Source organism: Trachymyrmex cornetzi, unplaced genomic scaffold (genome assembly GCF_001594075.2).
Source record: "Trachymyrmex cornetzi isolate Tcor2-1 unplaced genomic scaffold, Tcor1.1 scaffold67, whole genome shotgun sequence".
NCBI classification, from domain to species: domain Eukaryota; kingdom Metazoa; phylum Arthropoda; class Insecta; order Hymenoptera; family Formicidae; genus Trachymyrmex; species Trachymyrmex cornetzi.
The window spans coordinates 1,663,972-1,690,377 of NW_017299992.1; the positions used below are offsets into that span (position 1 = coordinate 1,663,972).

Genomic DNA, 26,406 nt, shown 5'->3' on the forward strand with positions numbered 1-26,406 from the left:
CAACTAGACAGACGTCATTATGGCATTAGTAGTTTATATATGATGGTTTATACTTATATTTATATTTTTTGCTTAATAAATTATTTGCTTTTTAGATTCTTATTAACATTAATATCTACTTTGATCAAATAGGCTTTCTCTTAATTAAAATAGTGTTTTTTTTACTTAATTAGACTAACATTTGGACAACTGATTATGAAACTAGTGTCGTTACACTAGTTTGAAAAGTAATCTGGAAAAGTCATTGATATAATTGGCGTATTGTCCATACAATTAATTTCGTAACTATATTTAAACATAAAAAAATACCACGTCAATATCAAAAATATTACTTCGTCATTCCATTCTGTATTACCATTTTTCGGATGCATTCTCTAGTCTAGGTCGTTGAAATTTTCCGCTCGCTCTCATTTCCAATAATCGTGAATCCTCCACATCCCTTTCGTCAACCTCTTCTTTTGCTTTTCCCTTTTGTTTGTCACAACTCATCGCTGTGCTTCTCACAGTAGGATCGTCATTATGTGCTTGTCGGAGTTTCCTATCCCCAGGGCAAATGGAAGTTTTTCAGAGCCGGGCTTGTTCTCTTTCTCTTTCGTGCAAATTTCTACTTTCGCCATAAAATCGTGCCAAATGCATCGGAGATCAATACTGAGAAAAGGTCCTCTCGATTATACGGGCATAATTATATATAATGTATTTATTGACTAATAAGCTTCAAGTAACTGTAACAATTTAATATATGTTTTCACACACACACACACACACACGATTAATAAAATATATAAGAATTTAAATTTAAAAAAATGAATATTCATAAAATTATGAATATTTAAAAAAATTTTTTCTGTTTTATTTTCATATTTAATTTCATGCAACTCGATCTTTTATTACAGAAATGTAGTAGAAAGCACGCTAGTAGATGTTACGCAAATTCCTCGGTAATGTAAAATGAGGCATGATATTATCTCACGGTGCTCTAAAATGGCATTGTTGAAAAATAAAAGCGAGTAAAACACCGCGCAAAATTACAGTTCTCTATAACGTACAGTTATTACTAAAGAGCCCACATAAGCTTCCATTTTTAACGAATCCTAAGAAGTGATTCCGCTAGAAAGAAACTTGACATATCCGTCGACAAGCAATTGTGAACGCGATAATACAAAAATATTACACCACAAGGGTGCAACAGTGTCGCTTGTTGCGAACTTCTTACACGACCGACGCATCCTGCGCAGCTTTGATCAATCACGACACCTGCATAGTCACCGTTGCGAGTACGATAATCGATTGACACGCTCGTGTCCCGTCGATTCAAACCGGGAAAAAATCAAGGAGCATAAGAAAACGCGAAAAATATACGACTCACGCAAAGACTTTGTTATAACTAGAGAAAAGCGGAAGATTGTATAGTGAATGCATCTCTATTGCGTGGCCGAACGATGCAAGGTATATTTTGTAATACAGTGTTTGAAGAAGCAAGATAATTTCAAGAGATATGTCAAGAGAATTGTCAGAATATTATCTGAATCTTCTCTTTCTCGCATTAAAATCTTTTTATGACTTTCTTGCAAACCGTATAAGTACAAAGTCTGTGAATTTCGAATGTATCTTCATAAATAAACAAAAATATCTAAATATCATATTGATAAATTTAATATTTCCTGAATAAATTTAAATATAAAACAGGAGGTAAAACATAAAAGAGCGTCTTAGAAAAAGAAAGAAAAGAATTCCAGTATATGTAATAATGAACGTCTACTATAACTTCGATTTACGTCGATGGAAAAAGATATACACGCTGTATGACCGCTAAAATATTCACCATAAAAATCGATACATATGATAAAATATTCGGAAGCTGCGGAAATGAACGTATATAGTATTTATAAACGTGCTGAGTGCTAATTAGCCGATGCATACGAGTATCATCAGCCATATGGCTAATATGGATATACATATAATAACAAGACTATTCTTTTGCTTAACTAATTTCAAATCAAGTTTTTGTTATCAAAATCATTATTATTAAATCCAATGAAAAAAAATGTTTAATGTTGAACAAAAAATCAAATATTTCTACGAACTTATTCTTTATTTTTTTATTATTCATAAAAATTTGAACTAAAGAAAATCGACTCTGAATTTATTATGAACAAAAACATTTTATATATTATAAATGCGGAAAACAATCTTTTTGCGTAGATATGAATTTCAATGAGGATTTAATTGGCGCGAAGTGAACAGAGAGGAGGAAAGAATCGAAAATAAAGTCCAAAGAAGTAGAAGAAAGAGACGACTCAGCAACCGCCGCCGCCGAAGAGCAATTAAAAGCAATTCCTCTTGGCTGTATATCACTTTTACGTGCACTACGGTCACGGGTCCTCATTAAGATCGACCTTCGACTCCGACCAGCAACAACAGGATCCTATTGCTCATGTTGTTTTCTCGAAATATGATCCGTCGGAGAGACTCTACGGAAGACAAATTTCGTACGCGGGTAATGAGAAGAGTATTTCGCGACGTGACGTCTTTAATGCGTGGCGAATTTTAATGTGCGGTCTACGGGTTTGCGAGATTTCTTCGGCGACAACAGAAATGGCGTGCAAAAGCGACAGTGCAACGATCATTATAAACATATCGCGTAAAATTACGAATTTGCTTTTAAGTACTTTTAGTCTATTTAGTCTATTTAGAGAAAGTATATCTTAATAATAAAATTTAATTTTCGATATTGATAAAATTAACGGGAAAAATTATATATTGAATATCTCCCGTGTGTGTATCGCAAATATCGTAATATCGCAAAATAATCAATCATATGTAAATTATTTACATAATATTTTTCTCGTGTATAGGTAGTGATGATAGTATGATTTATAAGTATTTAGTTAAATATTATATATTTACTTTTGCTGTCTTTTTCAAATTAACCTTATTCAATTAATCATAAAATTTATTTTAATATAAGTATAAACTATCAGATTGTGAATAACTTATTCATGGAGCGTAATTCACGTCTAGCTGACCGACTTATCATTTCTATTGGACAGTGTTATTTTCCTAGAAACGGGTCAATCGATCTTATCGATCAAACATGAACTAAGAAAGTCATTACGATATACATAAGCATACACGTTATTTTTTTATCTGCACATCGCATTATTGGGAAACAATTTTATGTCCCATTTTAATTTCATTAATTTTCTTAAGAAATAATTATACATAAAAAAATTAAGTATAAAACTGTCTACTAAAATAAAAATTAAAATTAAATTAAATTAAATTAAATAAATTAAATAAAAAATAAATATAAAAAATATAATTAAAAATGAATATTCATTTGCGATAACTATTTAAAAAAAAATTAATGTTTCCGCGATATTATTGAAATAATATTTCATGCCAACTTTATCTACGATACATCCATTTGCATAGCTTGCGATAAGCATTAACTTATTGCAAGCAAGTAAATGATTTATATCAGCCTAACAAAAGTTGCATAGAGTCAAGATTTCCTAATAATATCAGAAGAGATATTTCTACGCGCTGGTAGAAACTACACGGGGGGAATCTTACACCGGTCTAATAGACGACGCATGAATAAATTTGCATTGAATTTCACGTGCGCATAAACGAAGCAAGAGGCAGCAGAGGAGGAAGAGGAAGAGGAGATATGAAAAAGTTCGCGCGGGTACGCAAATGCGCGTGTGGAGCATCTATGTATTTAAATTGTAGATGATCTCCGCGAAACTCTTCCCTCTGAAACGACGGGGTGGCGAACGGAAATAGGGAAGACGAAGAAGAGAGAAATGCGGGGGTCCGAAGAAGCAACACGTGCCTTCAGGGGGGTCGGTTTCTACTCTTTCGTTTTCTTCCTCTCATCCTTTCTGCCCGGTCGATGGGACGTCGATCACGCGCGTTGTTTTCGTTATTGCTCGCGGGAGAGACACGGAAGGCAGAGACACGAAAAGAAGAAACGGCGGTTGGGAGTCTCAGGAGCGTGTGAAAGATGGAAAGAAAATTTCGAAGAGGCGAGAGGTCTCGCCGTGCCGTTTCGCGTGCGAACGCCTGGACGTCCTGCGCGATTTTGTGTTAACGCGCGAGGTTGCGTGTCTTTTACGCTGTATGAAGCTTTTCGAATTCCAATTAACTCTCGGTATAACGGCATCGTTAATTTTTTTGAGAGAAATTTATGGTTGCGATTAACACTTTAATTGTTGTAAAATCACCGATTTTCGTCACATTTAAAAATAACGATGGTTCATTTTAACTCTCCATCTCGGAGACTTTTCTAAGATATATGATGCCCGACATGGTATAATTACACGTATATTTTCTCCTAATCAAACCTGTACGTGTTTGTATGAACATTTAATTTTTGCACCCGTGTAAAGTTGGCTCTCATTATGAAAATATTAACTTTCTATAGAGCTCATTCAATTGCTTACCATTTGCACATTTCGCATTTTTGTTTATACACTTCTGGTAAAAAAGTTATTAAAAATAATTTTACCAGAAGTATGCATACAAAAAATTGAGATGTGCAAATAGTAAGCAATTGAATGAGCTATAGGAAGTTAACTTTTTCAAAAGTTGGAGGCCTACTTCACACGGGTAATTCTTGCCCCATCATGTAATAATAAAACGTCTATATATGAAAAATCTCAGAAATTTGCGGGGGTTTGGAAACCGTTGCTATATAAAAAAAAATTTCAAAACTATTAAATAATAATAATAAATTAATTATCTTTCTCAAGGGATGAAATAATTTATTTTAACGTATTGCAAAAATATTTTGAGTGATATTGAGATCAATTTAAATTTTTTTAAATCCAATACACATAAGTGTAATTAATTTGTATTAATTGAAATTTGTTGATGTGCAAAAACAATTTTGCGTCAATTCAAACTCGTTATAAGTTTGATTAAAAATGCATGATACACAGAAAAAATCGTTTTTGCAGTTCAGTTTTACACAATAAAAATAATATATGCATTGCAAGAGAAAAAAAATTCTGTTTGTTATTACAGTAATACAAACAGAAATAGGCAATTACAATTTAGCAAAATAAAAAGTGATAAGTTTAGTGATAAAACAGATTTCAAACAGTTTGAAACAGTCCAACTATTCTCACGATTTCAATGTGACGAATTCAAGAGTTGGCATATTGTTCTTATTTCGCCGTAATTTTGTGGGCGGTTTTGTGTGTGCGTGAAGAATTCATTAATTTTTCAAGGTAAATATAGACTGCATGTGAAAAGAAGGAGCTATTCGTTTTCTTGTGCACCTTTCTCAATTCTGACATCGTATCCCGGCATATTTGATATAGGTATCGAGGACCTTAATTGACTCGTCGTTGCGGTTTTGCTGTTGGAACACAAAGTATCAAGATGAAACGAGCTACAACAAGTCGGTTTGTCGGCTAACGCGCGTGGCTTTGACGCGGCCTGCGGATTCGCGCGCATATAAAGTTCCAGGTAGACCGAAATGAGGTAGAGAAGAGATGAGCGAAACTAAAAAAATAAAAAAAAAGAATCGCGAGGAGCGAAAAAACCTTTCGTGGCGATTGATCTTGCCGAAAGCCTGTTGGTTGGCTTGCTCCAAGCCCCCTAATCTCCTTACCTGCTAACATCAGGGATACCTTAACTGTACAGGCGAAATAAACTGCGATTCAAATAGGTCACTCTCTTCCTCTTTACAGACATATTATTAAATAATTTTTTTCACTATATATGTATTAAATAACTTTTCGTTTTATTGATACAAATACAGGGAGCTACGAGTCAAAGCTGTTCGTACGTATCTTTAAAATAATCTTATCTTGATGACCTTTATTAGGTCCTTTTTAATGTTTAAAATGAATTCATATATATGATAAATTCAAATATTACTTAGTTTATTGTTCATATTATGAGATACTTGATAATCCAACAACATCGTTATTGTTGGACGGAAAAGAGATTACTTATTACAGTTGACAATTGTTTTGTATAAAAGTCTCAAGAGTAATTTATGACCCACATATCAACGACGAAATAATATTAGTTTCGCGTATGTATATCTGTTGACCTTTATGTTATACGATGGTTCATCTAAGCGCAAGAATTAATTACAAATTAATAGATTGTTGAACGAATTGCATTAAAAAATTCTTTACATTGTTAACCAGTTATATTTCATAGTTTATTTAATGGCCGATCGTTTTATTACACATTTATCATGTACTATATATTTCAATTATCATGTATATGAATTTGTTTTAACATTGAAAAGGACATAACAAAAGTCGAAATATTTTGTTTATTGCATAACATTGTTTTAAAATTTAGTTTGATTCACATAGCTCCTCTTTTTTACCAATTTAGTCGTGATTCTAATTGAGCCTTGTATTATTAAATTAATTCTCGTTTAATTTTTCTCGGACGTTCGCAAGATTTGAGTGCAAAATTAGATTGGATTAAAGACAAAACTGATCCAAAAAATGTTTTAAAATAAAATTAGATTTAGTACCTAATCTGATTAAGTATTTTTTTACTAAATTTTATTTATACCATTTGTTTTAATAAAATGCCAAACTGTGTTTGTGTTGGGTGCTGGAACGTCTCAAGATGCATAGTTCCTAACGTTTGCACGGCCCTGACCGGAGTCGAACAAGAGTTCGATGGAGCTCGAAGAAGAAGCCACCTCTCGCCCGGTTTCGCGATCCCGTCAGTAATTACTACCGCGCTGGAAACTCTAAACAAGGCATCGGGACGAGCATGCAGTGGATCGATCGGCGGTTTCGGGTTTCTACCTCGCAACATGCAGCGTATAATACACGCGTTGGATCCTGCACTTCGATGAGAAACTCAGCGAAGTTCCGTTTTGTTTCGTCTTGACTGTCTCCCATGGGAAATAAGCTCGAGAATAAGAACATATTTCGACGGAATCAGTGAAAGACGATCGCGATTGGCAAAATGCACCGCAATGTCTCGTTTACGCGGAAATAAAATCGGCACGCGAAACGACACGCGATGCATTGTGTGTTGCGTGCGACGAATTGCACGCAAGATATGCGTAATGGCGATGCACTCAGGTTACGGTGTATACAGAAAAATCTCCTGCGTAAGAGTCAACCCCCGCTAAACAAAATTGTGTTTCAACAATGTTTTTGTAACGTTGCGTTATAGGTAACCGACGTTACGCGTTTTGTCGTATATAAATATTTTTACGTCTCAGGAACCAGAAATATCCTAAATCGATTACCATATACATGCGACGTCACATTTACAACACTGTTCTTCTGCGACATTTGCAAAACTTGCCTGCGATGTTAGGGACGTTACAGTTTTAATTCCAGAAATGTTTCTATAATGTTTCTCAAGAACAAGAAATGATCTGTTTGATTTACGTTAAATTTATCATTCAAATTGTAACATTTATGTAACGTGAATTTGGACACTTTAAACTTTTGTTTATAAGGTAATCTTAAAACTTTACGAAAAATATAAAAAAGTTTTTTTTCCAAGACAATGTTGCAATTGTAAAATAATTTTCTAAATTTCAAGGCGAGCCCTTTTTATTCGTAAAAAAATGTAATTGCCTTCAAAAAATCATTTCATTAGAACAGGAAAAATTTCATAATGTTGTGCCTCTTATTCTATTCATAGATGGATTTTAAATCAAAATGAATGTTTTAGAAACATTGTATATGTAACGTTGAGGCAATGTTTTTATAAGTTGCACAGAAAGTGTTTTACACAAAACGTTATTTCCACGTCACGTTTCTTTTGCGATCTTCCAAATGGCATATTTAAGGCGAAAATGTTCCTGACATGTTCCATGGAATAACGCAAATAAAACTTAAATGTTTACAGGACCTTTTATGGATCTATACATATGAAACGTCATTAATTTTCTAAGTACAGCCAAAAAAATGTAACGTTCCCTGAGGGTTTCAAGTTTAGCGGATCCTGTTTCCGCAAAATATTTTATTTCATTAATAGAAAGAGTTTATATAAAAATTAACGTACTATTTTATAAAGTCCAAAAAATGACCTATTCTTCCCTGTGTAGTAAAATTAATCGCGAGGTAGTAGTTACGCATTTGGTTGCTGAATGGGAAAGGTAAAGCGCGGGTTAATTATAGAATTTTGGCTTTGTATATTTCTGTTCACGTTTATCATTAATGCATGGAATGGCTAAACTGTGTGACAGCTAGTACATTCAAAAGCAATCAGTAATATACATATAGTATATTGTAATTAACGAAATATAGAACATACTTAAGCATTTTTTCGAAGCAAACTTAGTTGGAATTATCTAAAGATTTACAATAAAATTATCAAAACTGCTATCTGTAAATATATATTTAATATTATAATAACAATTATAGAGAAATCTATTGTCATATAATAAAATATTAAATTAAACATTAAAATTATATAGAAATTAATAATATATGATTTAATATTTTGATTTAATACTCTCTGATATAATACTTTAACATTATCGCTTTTGAATAAATAGAGTTATGAATTACGTAAATGGGGGGGGGGGGATCTCTTGTTTAGCATTTATTTATTTGTAAATTATTAATAAATTCAAAATGACAGTTAATTAAATTAAAACTATCTATTAAATGAATTTAAAATAAAATTTCTTGTAATAATAATTTAAATTTAAAATAAATAATGTCTCTTGTAATAAATAGGTATGAATAAGTATCTCTATAATATGTACACAATACAAGAAATGCGTATGGTTTCACATTATTATTTTTTCAATTAATATAACTGAAAAAAATAATATAAAATCGTACACCCATTTCTTTTATAAAATAATTTTTTTCAGTGTAGATTTTCAAATATGTACCTGAAAGTTCAAATATCGAGTCCCAATTCGGGGAATATGTCGCGAATAAGTACCTCTATACACAGTTATATATTAACTGGCGTATGTTAAGTTAGCACCCCAATATTGAAATTCCATAGTTCTGATTAGAGTTCCCGTTTCCTTTTGTCCAGACGAAGAGTGTTCTCTATAATTTATAACAAGAGTTCCGCTTAATAACTATTTTTAAATAATTTTTAAAAAATGGGGTGCTAACTTCTTATCGAAATTCAAGATCGAATAGTTCTGAGCGGCTAAATAGCTTTATTTAGTGAATACCTAGAGAGAATACCTCCTGATGCATAAAAAAAAATTTGGAAAAATCCAAAAAATATTAAAAATTTTTTAAAAATCAATTTTTAGATACAATAGTTCTGATTAGAGTTCCCGCTTCCTTTTAACTGGAAAAATAATAATATGAAATTAAACACGCATTCCTTTTATAAAATAATTTATTAGAGTTTCAAATATGTAAAAATTTAAATATCGAGTCAATTCAGAAAATATGTCACCGAAAATTATTTCAGATATAAAATTCTACCATAGAATGAGATTCCCCACTCCTTCATGCGTTTCCTGTATGTATAACGTTACATACGGACGTTTGTATCGATTCGTGGATCGCTGCCAGAGTCGTGACTACGGATATACGTAGTTTCCGGCACGTATGCGATTCTCGTTTGGAATAAAGTGAGAGTGTGCGCAAAGTCGCAAGCATGCGCGCGCCCCATCGTCTGAACTTTTTCGCACGTGCCGGATAGACACCCGATATGCAGATTATGGGAAGCCCCGTGTCTCCTTGCCAACGGAAGGCGTAAAACTCACGGTCTCGTATTCCGTATGCTATGCAAGTAGTGTCTTGTGAAAAGCTCATGCAACTCGGAGCGATTAAAAATTCGCTAGATATGACGCAAGCGAGCACATCCTCGAGTCGCGGCGAGCATAAGACGTCGTAATTTCTATGCAACTGCATCTTACTTCTCCCCGTAAGATAAAACGATGCGATATGGATCTATTTTTAGTGCGTTCCTTTTATTCAAGAGAGAGAGAGAGAGAGAGAGAGAGACTGGTTTTACATATTGTAAATATGTAAAGTCTCCTAAATTCATGGAGAAACTAAATATCAAAAACAAAGGTATTTATAGATTTCTCTCTTGAAAAAACAGGAAAATCGCGCTGCAACATTAATCGACATTCCCGTCAAGGGATTATAAAATTTGAAACATCAGTTATTTTCGGATCGCGTTGTTATACGCATAAATTCGAACTTCTTATTCGCATTGTGTACACGCTACGCGAGAATGGCCTGTTTCTTTAGCTCGGCAATTCGGCGTAGAGTTACCCTGTACTTGCATATACATCGCATCCTGTCTATGCCTGAAGCGATAATGTAGTACGATATAAGGTGTTGCGCGGATCGCGACGTCACGCGTTTGAACACTCAAAGTCAGGTACGTCGTTACGGTTCGCTGAATTGGATTCCGAGCGACAGGAGTACCAGCGTAATGGCAGTGTATACATACTATTTTTAAAGCTCCTTCGCGAAAAAGAAACGGAGTTATACGCATCTTTGAAAGGATACATTTTACATCACGTTCTATTATTCTCGATTGAGTTTGAAATTTTCATCATGGAAGAAGTAAATAAAGCGCATGTAACCGAACGTGTTGTAAATAAGTTCCATTATACTAAGAAAAATTATTCATTTGATTAAATTACATACATTCTTCATCAAAAGAAATAAAGACGAATTAAATTAATTTAGTCAACTGAACAATTTCTTTTCTCAGTATGTTTCGAATAAATCATATATCGTTCATTTGTTACAACTACGATATTACTAAAAAATTATCGTTTTGGAATTGCTTATAAGAAAAGAAAATATACTTTTATCTTCCACAATCAATTATTTAAAAAATTATTTAAAACAAAATGTTAGTGATTGAAACATTTAAACTTTTACTAGAATATTTATAATCCCAGGTCTCGAATTTAATCAGAATTTTATCGAAAAGAGCTGATCAAAGTTACTCTACAATTTTCGAAAAAAAAAAAAAAAAAAAACTCGTCCAATATCGAAGAAAAATTGAAATCATTAAATTTGTTAAGGAAATTTATCATTATTTAATTAACTTATGAATTAAATTTAATTTCGCTTAATTTAATAATAATGTAAAAATTGTGTTTTTTTTCTAGTTATAACTAAACACTAAATTACTAGTTTTGGGGTTTTGTGGAAACTTCAAAGTTATTCTCATACTATAAAATTATCAATTCACTGATCAACTATAGACAGAAAAATATAATTGTAACATTATCATCAGGTTAAGCCTAATCACAAGTTAACCAGCAATAAATGAAAAATCGAGCCTAAGTAAATCATCGCACAATCACCCGCAAACGATCACAACTCACGACACCGGTCAACCACGTAACGTTTTGTCGTTACGCGGCTATACGAGTGTGTCAAGGCTGATCCGGCAATCGAATCGCCGATAGGCCCGTGCGTACATATCACCGTCGCCATATTTCCACTTGTATGTATAGCATCTTTGGAATCCCTTTAAACACTTAACAAGATCCGTTTGTTCGCATTATTGTGAGTCATGAATCATGTTGCACTCAGGGATGCGATACACATACGAGGTACAAGGATCATAGATTTCACTTGACCTATAAAAGCGATTTGACAATATCCTTATTGCTCAGAAATAGGATTCTATGCAGCCTTATAATTTAGTATACATTTTTCCAATTTCTCAACTGAACTTGAGTTGCCTTATCTCATATATTATCTCTCTTTCTTTAAATAATATATTTTCTTATATATTATCTGTTTTACACATACATTTTTCATGTCCAACGATACATAGCATTAACTGAAAAAAATGTTAATATGAAAAATTATATTGTACTGTTTCATATATAAATTATGTATTCCGTGTTGTTTTATTCCGAGCTCCGAAACAAATGTATTACCCACATTCGTATATGTGCGTAGAATTATGGAATATACGAGGCAATCCGGAACTAGCGGGTATAATCGATTGTTATGTGGCATTGTAGCGTAGAACGATCGACAAGATCGATATTATACGTACCCGGATGTATTATAATTATAACGCGCGAGTTTGCTTCAGAGGTTTGCTCTTACAGTATTCATTATTTTTATTTAATTAAATATTATATCAAAAATATAAATCATTTAATAATTTACATTAACAGATCTTATCTTCAAAAAATATAAAAAATTCACTGATTTTATTATTTATTAATCATTCAAACATGAATATATTTGAAATTATGAGAAAAATATAAATCGCTTAGTTAGAAAAATACATTTAAAATATACATATTTAATATTTATTCAACAGACAATTGAAATTTAATAAGACTTAACAAATGAGATTTTATATCTAATTGTAAAAATAAATCTTTCAAATTAAAATCACTTTATCGATATTTAATAATATTTGCTTTGACTCTATACTATACAATTCTTTAATATAAAAAATCAGACATTAAAGTTAGAAGAAACTGTAGCTGTATATAAATGGGTTTATATGTGTTTTTAACATTCTCGTTTTTATTCAGAATAATGCGAGCTGAAAATATTTCATGAATCGGATTCTTTAAATTTTTCAACGCCATTCTCGTCTCTTCGCTACTGTTTTATTCGCGTGCTACCGCCTTGCTAGAGTTTTGTACTTGTCGCAACATCGAATCTTGTTCGTTATTTATAGCTCATTGGAAAAATGAAAAATGTCTCCATTTCCATGGATCTGCATGGATGAATTTCGAAGAAATAAAACCTTAACAGTTTACAATCTGTTCAATATTAAATTGTATAAAAATCTCTGTCTGTTCAAAATGCAATCAAATAAATCTTTGCAGTACATTATAATAGTTTTTAATAAATATCTTAAATTTAAACATGATGTAATTCTCACATTAGAGATTTATGTATCGGACTTTATATATAAATAATATCTTTTTTATTTTAAGAGTATTACAAAGTATTATACTTGAAAAGTTTAAAAATTCAAACATTTTACTATAATATACTTAATTTTTCTAAATTTTTGTAAAAAGTAAAATTGTATTAAAAAAATTAATTTTTTCCGGATAATAAAAATAAAAATCTTATTTTTATTAATTTGTATCATTCTGTTATATAAATATACATATACAAGAGATGTGCAGTGAAAGTAATTCAGAAATTCGATTATGACTATCAAAAAATTATCTTCATCTCTTTCTGTTTCCATCCGAAAAGGAGACTCGTGTCGTCGACCTAACAAAATTAAGTTCCGTGTGTGCGACAGATAAGAAAGAAAAAGGATCGCAGCAACGTCTAAGCTTCAAATAAATAACAAGCTTCTTTTGTTTCTCGCCTCCGTCTGACTATCCTAGACAAAATTCGTCGTGTAGCAATGAAACTCTCATCACCGTTGATGCGACGTGCACGAGGAAGATAAACGAAGACAAAGAAGCTTATATAGCGACGCGATCGTGTTAAACGTTCTGCAGTATCGTCGCAGAATTTGCGCAAGTGCAAACACGAATCTCGCCGTACGTGATTCCTTTGCCAAAAGGTATCCAGTCAGAAGATACGTGAGTCATCCGTGACTCAGATATTAATTCGTCCGTGGACGGAACCGTAAAAATCATATGGTTTTAAATGCGATGTGAAAACAATGTTATCGCGCGTGCGCGCACACGTGTTTTAGCACACTTATCCTGCATCCTGCTGATATCGCCAAGCTCGATACGAAGTCCGGTTCGATAAACAATGGCATTACTTTTTTTTATAGACTTCGTACGTACAGTCGATACCATTCGCTGCTACGTAAGATAACGTTTCTTTATGCGCCTGTTTCTTTATAAAAAGATTACAAGCCTATAAGATAAAGGGTTTGTTACATTTTTGCTATATTAATATTATTGCTATTATTATCAGTTGCAACAATTTGATAAATTAACAAAAATATTATCATACGCAAATATTTATTGTTTCGGTGCATGAGTACGATCTTAAATTTTTTTATTTTTAATAATGTACAATGGAATCTCTCTCTCTTTCTTTGATTTAAAAAAGTTAAATTCTTTTTATTGTAAATATCTTCTAAATTGTCAGAAAGTTTACTGAAATTTTATTTAAAAATTCCTGAGAATTTCTCTCTTCAGATATTTTTTCAGCTATTTTGTTAAAGATTCTAGGTAAGATTAGAGAACTTTTTAATGCACCTTTGAAATAAATTTACGTGCAAGCAACGCAAACAAACTGTGTATTAAAAAAATTAATAGAAGATATTGATTCCACGAAACTATATCTATTATTTTTCGCTCCAATTGGAGCTATGAAGATAGTGCAAAAAGGGAAGGCGAAATATGCGAGAATATACGCGATATTTATTGCCAACTGATTATCGACATTTTGTATTATCAAGAAAAAATGATCAAAGAAAAAATGTTTTCAGAAAGAAATAGAATTTAAATTTAAAAATAAAATTATAAAAATTTCCTTGAGTATTGATAAAATTCCGTAAAATTCCGTGATTTTTAACATAAAATTTCCTGAAAATTCCAGGTTTTTCCATAGTACATCCGGATTGTAAATAGTAAAGAAAGATTTTCACGGACGCAATTATAAAATAATAAAAAAAAATCATATTAATTATTTTAGTTTAATTCGAAATAAAGAAATTTTGAAATACATTTTTTCGAAATACACAAACTGAGATTTTTGACTAATATTATATTACAAGATATTTTTTTTAATATTATTGAAAATGTTAACAAATTTGAAAATTAAAATTTGTCAAAAATGAATGGCAGGTAGTTCTTCTACAATATATCATGTACATGTATCTGATGTAAATTGATTTTGTTGCATAGACTATCCGTGAAGTTATGTAACTACAAACAGATATTAATCAAGATATACATCAGAACACAAAATCTGTAATCAGTTTACAGAAACTCAAATAGATAGCTTTAGTTTGTATCATTTACTATTCACTAATTTAACAAAGTTTCGCTTCATGGATTTCTGCATTGTACATGCTACTAATTGACCTGATCTAATGACGATATCATTTACTTACATATACAATTTTCACGATCATAGTAATTGCAAATTTGAATTAACTTACTAAAGGGGTCATTTTAAAATAATCCTAAATAAAGACTTTGCTACAATTTCATTTCGTTATCCCGACTAATAAAATAAATATATATAGCCTTTTAACATCAGAATAAAAGAAACATATTTATAAATTCTTAAACTAAAATTAATTTGATAAATTACATTTCTTAATTAAAATTAATTAAACTATATGTAGGTATATCTGAAGATTATATAAAAGAAAAGGGAAAAAAGTACTAAACAATGATATAATGATATTAATAGATTATTAATATCGAAGAATTACTAATTTCAGAATAACTTTTAATTTATTGTTAAATTACTGCGTACCTTAAAAATGTCGAATTAATACCAAACTTATTATTTAGTTGTGTATAAATAAATAAATTGCTCGTATCAATATCAATGACTATTGCAAGAATTCCAAATTAATTTTCATTATCAACTACATTTTAACCATCCGCGCATGTGCAGATTTTTTCTTAATTAAAACAAATAGAAAATCGTAAAAGCTCAAAAATTAAACGTGGCAAAGAGAAAATGGAACGCGATCTCTCTCGTGTACCTAATCTTGCTAGTGAATGTATCAGTGATTAGTATCAGTTTTTTATGATTAATTATAGAGTGTTTTCTCAGGTCCTGAAACTCGATGGAAAATCTTTCTCGATCTCCATGGAGGTACAATGGCCGACTGATCCTAATTGAAACGCCTTAATTACATCTTTCATCGGTGTGCATGCGAGCGCGAAAGACAGAAGCAAAGAAGCTGTCGTCGCGACTTCTAGGAGGCTACATTTTCTCGAAATAAGGAAAGAAAGTTGCCACTATAGCAATTATAATCTCGCAATCGATCCCACAATAGTCTGCCCATTCTCGCGTTAATTAGGGACGACTACTTAATTAGGTGTTACTGTCTCCTCTTCGTTATAAAGATACCGTGTCAAGAGAAAACTAACACATTCCCATGCGAAACGCGAGAAATAAAAACTCTATGCAGCCGAGAAATGATATATATGTTCAGTCATAAATTAATTTTTATTCAAATAACATGAGCTATTTAGATTACTACTTCAATTTGTCTTAATTATCCTCCCTCCTCTCTTTATCTCTATCTCTCACTCTTTTTAGTAAAAACCGAATGCAACTTATTAAACTCTATGATAATTTAAGTTAAAATTGAGCCTTATTACTATTATATTTTAAATTAAAATCACTTTCTAAAGTCAACTTTTACCTTCAAAAGAGATCTGTTATCATCTAAAAACAAATTTATAATAAAAATAAACGCAAATATTTTTATGTAACCTCATGTAAAGAAAGATAATGCAGAATGTTACGTTTGAAAAGTAGGTTGCTTGGATAAGTATCAATTCTAATATTAATTAACATTATCGTGTACATGCATTCTGCATTTTCGTAAACGTATCTCATCGGACGTATCTTTTTCCGATAATTATATATGATAGGCAAAATTAATATTAATTTAATAGCGATCAGTATTATATTTCGCTCATTTCAGCTCAATAAACCTGATCCACATTGCATATGAAATCATATTGTCGTTAATAAGTAAATTGGTAAATTTATTTGATTAATTGTTGTAATGTATTAATATTGGCATGCTCAATTCAAACACCTTGCGTTACTAAATAAATATAATATATTGCTTTACATTAAAATAGCACACAAATATGTTGGCATCAAATGTATAACAAATATTTTTAAACAAACAATGATATGTGTCATTTCACAAATACTCGAGAAAGTGACCGCAAAACATAAAGCGAATAGAATTTTCTCCTATGATAAAATAAAGTATAAACGCATTCTGCGGTCTGTATACATGATAATGTCAAAGAATGCTGGGCTTGTATGAAAAACAACTATTAACATAATCAACAATAAATTAAGGTTATTTTAAATTTTTTGTCTTTAAAAGAGGGTTGCTAGAATTGTATATGTCCTGAGTACGAATATCTCGGAGAGATCGCTCAAAATTTCTACTTTATTCCGCGTTAATATATACCGAGGAAAAAATGTACTAAAACTTTCACAAATATTTGTTTGAACAGTAATAATTTAACATTCACTTACACGTAAATGAACATTTATTAAATAAAAAAAATAATAGAGATAAATTAAATTGACGGTTCTTGTATCAATTAAATAAATATATACGTTTGCATTTAGTAAATATTCAGCTAGTACTATTCAAACAAGTATTTATTACAGTTTAGTACATTTTTCTCTCAGTGCAATAACGCGTTAAATAGGATTCAATATTAACAATATCTATAACGTGTGCTTCGTCACTTTTCACGGAAAACAGTTTGAGTACGGAAGTAATGACGCGTTTCACGATATTAACTTTATTATCTCGGGAAACAAACTACAATACAATTGCGATGGAAAGTTCCGTGAAAAGAGATTCCATCGTGCACGAGTGGATATAGAAACCGCAGGAGCTTCTTCGCGGCACGAAGATTAAGAAGATTCGTCGTTTTTTTTTTTAAGACTGCCTTTTCAGCTTTGCTCATTAATCGTTGCGACTCCTGTCATTCTTACTCAACATTTTTCTTACTTTCTAATTCTCGCTGATGAATCGATCTTGCCTTCAAATCGATTGTTAAAACATCACTTTCCAATTTACAAAATCACTATTATTGTCCGCTAATCGTTGCATTATTCCTTTACTTTATGACATATTTATCCTAATAAAAAAAATATTAATTTATTTAGAAAGGAGCTAGAAAGAGAAATGCAGCCACTTCCTACGTAAATAACATGATTATAATAATAATAATAAGGAAACTCACGTGTATAGGTTTTAAAAGTGATATAGTATATAATATATTGTATATCTATATAAAGTTAAATATGCAACTACATATATATTATATGTATAAAAAGTTGCATATTTCATGTATCAAACATGAAATGTTATATAAATAACGTATTATCGAAGGTATTATTTTACATTACAATCAATTATATAAATCTATGATATTATACGTCCAATGAAATAATTTTCATTAAACGTATAGTATTATATATAATTATATAATATATTATCAAAAAACTAGTATTTGACGCAATAAAAACATTTATCTTTCCGGATTTATTTTTTTTATACTTTTAAAAATTAACGCTACAACATATATATATATGGGATTTCTATCTAGAACAATACATTAAAAAAATAAAAACAAAATCTCCATAAAACCATGATAAGCGTTGAAATTTTTTCAAATAACCAGTTCATTTGTGTAAAAACATCGCTCAGAGCATCAACTGCATCAAAACGGAGCATTATACAAACATTGCAAAGAAAATAATAATAGCAAACAGTTTTATTTTACCTAAATATAGATTTTCGATCTGATGCAAACCACACGGCTTTTACGATATTGACCGCAAAATATCGGGCCGCGCTTGGGAAAGTCCGTCTTGTTTCTCGCGGTGGCAAATATTTACAAAAAATAGAGGCAGAATTTACTGGACGAAGGAGGGAAACCAGGGGTGCCTTTCAAATTAGCATTTCAATTTGCCGCAGATGTCTCGCGTGTTGCAGCCGCGAGTCAAACGAGAACGATCGAGTCGAGTTGTGTTGAAGCCAGAGTCGTCATCCGCCACCTGACATTTTCGATGCAAAGCCACCGACAGCGGAGCGGGGAAGCGTAACATTTCCATCTATACGTATATACGCATACATACTGCTAGCCCGCAGGGGCGTTTGTCGTATCGTATCCGTGCTTCACGCTCTGGCAATTCTCGATCGCTACTTTTTACCCGAATTGTATCCGACGAATCTCATCGAGAACCAGAATCAAAGTGACGACGAATAGAAATATGAGAAATTGCACCGAAAGATAAATTATTGGCTAAAAGTTATATAATATTATCCAAATATTGCCTAAATATAGGATGAAAACAAATATATTATACACACACACGGAAAAAATGATTTACTAAAGTATCTAAAAATTTAGTTAAATATAGATCTGAAAATAATTTTGTTGGATCATTAAAATAGAATGCTGGTTATACCGTAAGTTTTGTCTCCTCCCTGTACAATTATTAACAATGATGCACATAGAATTTTGATGCTATTATACTTTTATTTACATTACATATTATATTACATATTATTATATGTAATTATTTTTTACATTTTATTGTTAATAAAATTATTATATTAATTATTATGTAATTGTTACTATGAGAAATAATAAAAATTTCAAGTATATTTATGTCATATTAGACAAATGAATATTGTCAAGAAAAGCATTCATATTAAGTATTTGAATAGTATTACAATAACAACTCAATAATTCTATCGTTAATTTTTATTAATATTCTAATATTTAGAACAAAATTATTAGTGAATTCAATTTTCGATGTTCATAAGTACGCTAATCGTATTTTCGTTTTAATGAGTACATATAGAGAAATGATTGTTTAGTATTTGCAACAATGAAAGCTGAACTCGCCAAATTTATGTAGAGCTGATTCTGATCCGCGTTGAATTTCGCCGACGTAGCGTTAAATAATAGCCTTGGTATTGCAAGGTTATATTTGGTATGATATTATGTTTATTAATAACAACATTGTAGGTGTATCATCAAACGGTGCGCATTTGTATGTAATTTCAACGTGACACGTAATTAAATAAAAAAGAACATTTCGTAATACGATCGATCTGTTTCAGCTAAATAATCTGAATTCCATCCATTATTTTCAACATATTGCTAACTTGAAATTCTAATTCATTAACTATAAAGTCTAACAAGTTTCTAATAAATTTCAAAAAAATTTCTCTTATTAGCATTATTCGAAATAAAAACCAATATTTCCAATGACTTTTTTGTTCGTCAAAAAAATTTCCAAGTTTCCCCAGATTAAAAATAATTTCCAAAAATCTGTCATATTCTTTTGAATTCTAAATAACGACTCAAAACTTCTATCATAATTTATATTGATTCTTATTGAAATAAAAAAATTATCGCTAATTTTCGTTTAACTTAAATGTACCTAAAGATGTGAATATCAATTTTAAATTTATTTATTATTATTTAGATTATTATTTTTCACATTTAATCGCCTAATTCTTTTTAACTTTTTAAAACGCCTGACAGAACTAAAATTTTACGATTTATACATCAAAATTAAAAAAAAATTTTAAATAAAGTGTCAGCTTTATAAAAATAAAATATTCGACTTTACTGATTTGCAAATCTCTTCGCGAATAACAATATTAAATTTTCTCTCTCTCTCTCTCTCTAAGAACAAAATGCTATTTCTCAGAATATTCGTAGGGTAACTATCCCAATTACTATGCCTGTCCCTATTAGGGTGCTTTTGTATTTCGATAAGTCATAAAGAAAATTAGCCCGAATAAATAAGAAAAAATATTTTTTCTTGTTAAGTTAAATTATTAATGCATACGATACCGAAGATAATATTTTATTTTTTGAGTATTAAAGTATTTTAAATATTTTTCAAAAGATATGAGGAATTTATGTGAATCTAGTAATACGTACCGCAAGATTTTAAACTTGTCCTTATTAATGTGCCCTATATTAGAGCTGAGAACGTTGTGTTATAAGTGTACATTAAAATAAATATAATTGAAATAATAATTTATGTAATATTAACTTAAACAATTATAGCTTAAATTGATTACCTGTTTTAGTAACTAATGTTAAAATGAGTCAAATGTGGATAGGCACACAAATTGGGGGCACATTAATAGGACCATCGCCGCTTGGAGGACTCACTAATAGGGACAAAAATATGTTTTTTATTTTTGTCAAAAATATTATAAAGTATTAACATTTTTTAGATTAAAGAAATATTATAAGAAAAAGAAATAGTTGAAAATCCCACATTGATTGCAAGCAGATAAAATTAAAGCTACAATATTTAATAATTAATTCAGTAATAAGCAAGTTGGCTAAAAGACACATTAATAGGGACAATTACCCTAGTTTAGCATCGAGGAACTTTAAATGTGCTTATCATACTCAGCGAAGATGATGTTCGAATAATACAAGTCGATATTAATCGTTTATCAAAATAAAAATATTTTGTCAGATAATTACTCGGAAATGAATGACATTGCTCTCTATACCTCGATATGTGTATATTCCATTTATGAAAATCCGTGCAATGATTAACTCATTAATCATATAAATACACATATGATGTATATATTTCTCTTTTTCCATCAACTTAAAAATTGTTATTCCAACTGCACCTTTTTCCCTTATTTTTCACGATAAAATTATGATTCTCACAAGGATACAAGATTATTATCGTTGGCACATCTAAGGTATTAAACTACGCTTTATCGTCATTGGCGTTTGCTTTATGAACGATCGACATTTATATCTCTCTATGATGGTATCGTCGCCGAGGAAAAGCAAAATGATCGACGGTGAGATATACGGCGAAATAAACGTTCAGGATATAAAAGTGGCTGAAGGTAGTCGCGAAGCGATCGACCGGTCGTTTTAAACGTGCTTAAATTAACTTGCGCAATGAGAAAGAAAGAGAGAGAAAGAGAGAAGCGTCCCGAGTCCTACATATGGTAACAAAAAGTAATGTATAAGCCCCATAGGCGTCGAGTCGTTTCGCGAACATTATAGCTATATAGCAGCACGTAATTACTTTGATTGGCGGCCAATTACTATGGCGTGGCTAGTTTATTTTAACGAAAATAAATAATTATCAAAATGAACCTCTTGACGCGCTATACGTTATTATCCTTATCGCATGCACATAAGATTGGCAGGCATGCAACATTGGTAAATCATCTCGGATTTGTTAATTATTAACGCTGTCTTCTCCATTTAGACTTCAAGTCAATGTGATAAGAATCGAAAGCGATTTCTGTAGTTGATAGAGCGTAACACGAGAGAGGCGTGTGCCTCACGATAAATTATTCGTGTTCATCGTCAAGAAAATATACATATTTTAATATTCTTCGACTCTGAAACAAACGTAACTAGAAGATAAATATTACTCAATTCTATATATTTATATATACGTAATACTGTATAAAATTTAAATTTGTTTCTTTCTCAAGTCGAAACTACACGAATGATAATTTCAGTTTATAAAAATATTTCTCTCTCTCTCTCTCTCTCTCTCTCTCTCTCTCTCGTGTTTGCTTCTCAAGCGAGAATAACTCCGAGCAATTCGACCTGAAACCTTCGTGTTTCAGTTTAGAAATCTGGTCATTTTAATCGCGGTTTCAAAGAGACTTTCGAGAGATCTCCAGCAATGAGGAAAACGTATCGCTCGAAACAGCTTGCTAAATGAAAGATCAGCATGCGTTCACCACTCGTGAGAGGCCGGAATCCAGCCGCGTGTCGGTTCTCCCGTATTTTACAACGGCACGTGCGGCTCATTATGGCGGCAGAACAACGGCCTTCGTTACGAACAGGTACGCCTGTACATACTGTTATCGTTAAGCATGCAGCGCGAATACGGTAAACGATTGCGGATAAACGGACTATTCTTTAGGGCTTTCATGCGGAGAGAGAGAGACTCACCTTAGAGCTCGTTGTGTGGTCTTCATCTTCGATGAACGTCCTGTCTTCCGCTCCAAATGGTATCTTCTTTCACCGTCCGTCTCCTATCCGCGCGATTTGTCTGCCTCCTTCCTCTTCGCTCCGCTCACAGCTGCTTCCCTGCGATTCGTCACACTCGGTAATCAGCCGCGGGATTCGAAACACTGGCGAGAAGTTCGTCGATACGCGGAACAATTGTACGGTTATTATTAATAAGTATCGAAAACTCACTGGCAAAACGTAGAAGAATCGGCGAAATATCCTCGCACGCACTTGGATCACATTAACATCTCGCGAAAATCACGGTCGCAAAATTAAAACACCACAGGGAGGTCACACCTTCGCGTTGCTGTCGACTTTTCGAGGTTTCCTATTATTTTAGCATTTAAGTAAATTATACAAGTTAAATTATTAAGTCTCTCCTGCGTTTCCTTACGAGCACCAGGATGATTTTCTTTCGGACGCTTAGGAACCTTCTCCTTTTGAACGGAAGTAGTTGACCGACGATCGACACCTTCACCGGAGCACCGCGAGGTGTAAAAGAGCGCCGCGAATTAGATCAGTGGGACTCGCGGACGACCGAGAAACTTAGGTCGCGAGCGGCGAAAGGCCTCGCAACCCGTCCTCTATATCTTCCTCTACCTTTTCCTCTTTCTCCCCGGTTAACCTCTGATTTTGCGGAGGTCCATTCGCACTTCCCGCTCTCCTCGTTGCTGCATGTAATCCTTCCAAATCCGCGCGTAAGCGTGAATGGCATCCACCGAAACTATAGACTCCAAATATATCAGCTAACCGTATGGTTTGTCCACAGTTAATATTCTTGGAGGACTCTCTATCTCGATTTCGTATTACTTTCTTATAATGATATCATTAAATTACTTTTTTCTAAATATACCTTAAATATATATACCATGTAACTCCGTTCCTCTTACTCTCTTTTTTTTGCTTCCCAGGGAGATCCTTTTCAGGAATCCAGGTTCCTTTCCGGAACGGCCGCTGATCTCCCCGTATCGACTTCCTCGCTCGCTCTATCCGCCGGAAATCGGCACGGTGAGCACGGAATCGCGCACGCGGCGCCGGTCGGCGAGGACGGCGAGACACGGGCGTCACGCGCCGACGCGAGCATCGCGCGAGCAACCCGCTAACGAGATGGGATCGCTAACCTGCTTTCCGATACGTTTCGACGATCAAACGTCGACCGCTCCGCGTCGAGTCCGAGCAACCGAATATCCCGACGTCGATTTTTCAAATTCACGCCCGTCGCCGAACTTTACGCATAAACCGTTTTGCTCATCTTCTTTTAATTGTGGCCTGCCAATTCCGCCTCCAGACGAAGATAATGCAATCTTCTGGCGACAATAATGAGTTGCTAATGACAGTCCTCGGATAATTAAGTGTTGAATGTTTGTTGTTTTAGGATCGGCGTGAATTGATCTTTTTTTAATTATGGCTCCTGTCTTTTCAGATTAAGACAACACAGTCAGCTTTTTGCGATAATAATAAATTACTGACGAGACAGAAAGAGACAGAAAGAGAGAGAGAGGGAGAGAGAGAGAGAGAGTCTTCGGATAAATGATTGTCGAATATTTGCTGTTTTATAATCGGCGTAAATTAATCTTCGTCTTCTCTCAATTGTAGCTCCTTCCTCCGAATGAAGACAAACCAGCTTCTCTGAGATGCTAATGACAGTCTTTGGATAAATGATTGTCGAATATTTGTTGTTTTAAGATCGGTATAAATTAATCTTCATTCAATTGGGGCTCCTTCCTCCAGACGAAGACAATACAGCCAACTTTTTGCGATAATGAGATGCTAATGACAGTCCTCGGATAAATGATTGTCGTATATTTGTATTATTTTAAAATCGTAAGTTGATCTCTGAGACACAATCAATGTGCTCCTCGTGGTCTTCTCCGTATTCCCTTAGTAAATTTCCAACCTACAAAGACAAGTTACAGTACCATGAATTTCCGAAAAACCAAGGTAAGCCTCCACGAGGAAATATAGGACTCGTGGTCGATCGGGGCGCGTTTCGGGAGTTACAAAGAGAGACAGCCAACACCTTAAAAAGTGATGCAGTTGGCACCGACGAAACGGACACCTGTCGCCCTCCCTCGATTTTCCGCGGGCGTTTCAAAAAGCAACGAAATATGGCGGGCAGGATACGATTCTTCCTTCCTTCCTTCTTCCTCTTCCTCGTGCGATCGATTTGTCAATCCCACCTCAATGTCGCACGATCGAAACCCGGGAGATTGTCCGACGTTAAACTCACAGATCTCTCTCTTGATCCCCTCGACGATCTCGTCTCTCGCCGGACCGTTCGATCGTTCCTCCTGCCTCCTGCCGGCCGCCGAAAATCCTCGTATATTCGTATATCGCGGAGCAGGTGCGGAAGGCGCGCACTGGAGCCGGAGAGCACTTGGCGCCGTAAGGCAAAAGCCTCTTCTGGTCCGTAACGTGTGGAGCGACCGGCGCGTACGCGTATATACGCGTATATCGGCGTATATACGCGAGGACTGGTTTCACGAGAGGCTCCCTCGTGCCCGACCGGCCAGACTACTTCGCGGACGATAGCACGGGACGACGAGGGTGCGCGAGCGAGAGGGGACGATCGCGGCGCGCGAGGTGAGCGGAGCCGGCGCAGCACGGCGGAGAGCCGAGAGCCGAGAGCGCGGTGGGTCCCGTTCCACGGAAAGAGGCTTTATTCCACTGAGCGCGAGGAAGTACTGTTACTTGTTAGACGGGGGCCCCGCTCGCAACTCGCAACTCGTGATGCAAGTCGCAACGCGCCGCGACGCGGCCCGCGCGTATTTCGCGGAGTAACACCGACGGTACGAGGCGAGAGGTCTTCTTTCTGACCTCTAATACGAATTTCTCGTATGACGAACGGTCAGTTTAATCTGAATTATGGCAGGAGCGCAAGGAGCCTCCGCGGGGGCCAAAGAAGCGTTCTCGCGTCGATGAAACGTATCGATGAACGCGCCGAACGATAGATGATATATCCGCCGCGATTCGATTTTCGACTCGATGTTTCTCCTTTCTCGGCTCACTTCACGCACTATATCGCGAAACGCGAGATTCGTGACACAATTGAGATTCTGTTCTCGGAGTCTTCTTCTTTCTCGGTAAATAGATACCTGATTCGGACAGAATGACAGTATCGTGGAGTCAGAACATGAAGCACTTTTAGGGGTCCGAAGTCATCCGAGGAAAATTCTCACTGCGAACGGCGCGGCGTCGCAGCCGCGCGACGCATCGTACCCTCGTCTGCCCTCGTCTCGAACGTAACTTCCCGCCGAGTGGAGAAAGCGCGGGCGCGAGGGAAGGAGGAGAGAGAGAGAGAGAGAGAGGACGCGGCGCCACTGTGCCTCGTAAACAAACAACGTCTCGCGCGACGAATCAGACGAATGTTTTGGAGTAACCGCCACAAACGGACCGACGCGACGTCTCACGTGTTTCGCATCGCGTGCTCCGACGCGTATACGTACGTAACGTTCGCGCGACCTGAACAGGATGCCCGGGATACCGGCTGGCTCTCGCCGGATGATTTTACTGAACAGCCGAAAAACACGTGCGGGTGGACGGCGATTCAACCGGCACTCGCGTGCCGCCACCTGCTTTTCGTCACGCGTTCTCGTTTCTCAGCGCCAAGAAAAGGACTCACGCGTGTGCCTCAGGCCCTGGTCAAATCTTTCTCTTCCCCCCTCTATCTCTCTCTCTCTCTTTCTCTCTTTTTCTCTCTTACGTCGACCAACACGGCGGGACGCGCGATACAAGCTAAAAGCAACGTATACACCGCTCGACTGTCGCGG

General features: G+C 34.2%; 1 protein-coding gene across 1 annotated transcript in view; it reads right to left on the bottom strand.

Annotated features, from left to right (window-relative positions):
• Positions 1–25,402, bottom strand: part of LOC108767356 (uncharacterized) — a 160,276-nt gene extending 134,874 nt beyond the window's left edge. Inside the window, exons 1-3 of the mRNA XM_018517202.1 lie at positions 24,657–25,402; positions 23,490–24,533; positions 22,577–23,360 (exon numbers count right to left, since the gene is read on the bottom strand). Coding sequence (XP_018372704.1) covers positions 22,577–22,602 — 26 coding nt within the window. The 5' untranslated portion in view covers positions 22,603–23,360; positions 23,490–24,533; positions 24,657–25,402. The remainder of the gene's footprint in view (positions 1–22,576; positions 23,361–23,489; positions 24,534–24,656) is intronic.
• Positions 25,403–26,406: the final 1,004 nt, after the last annotated feature.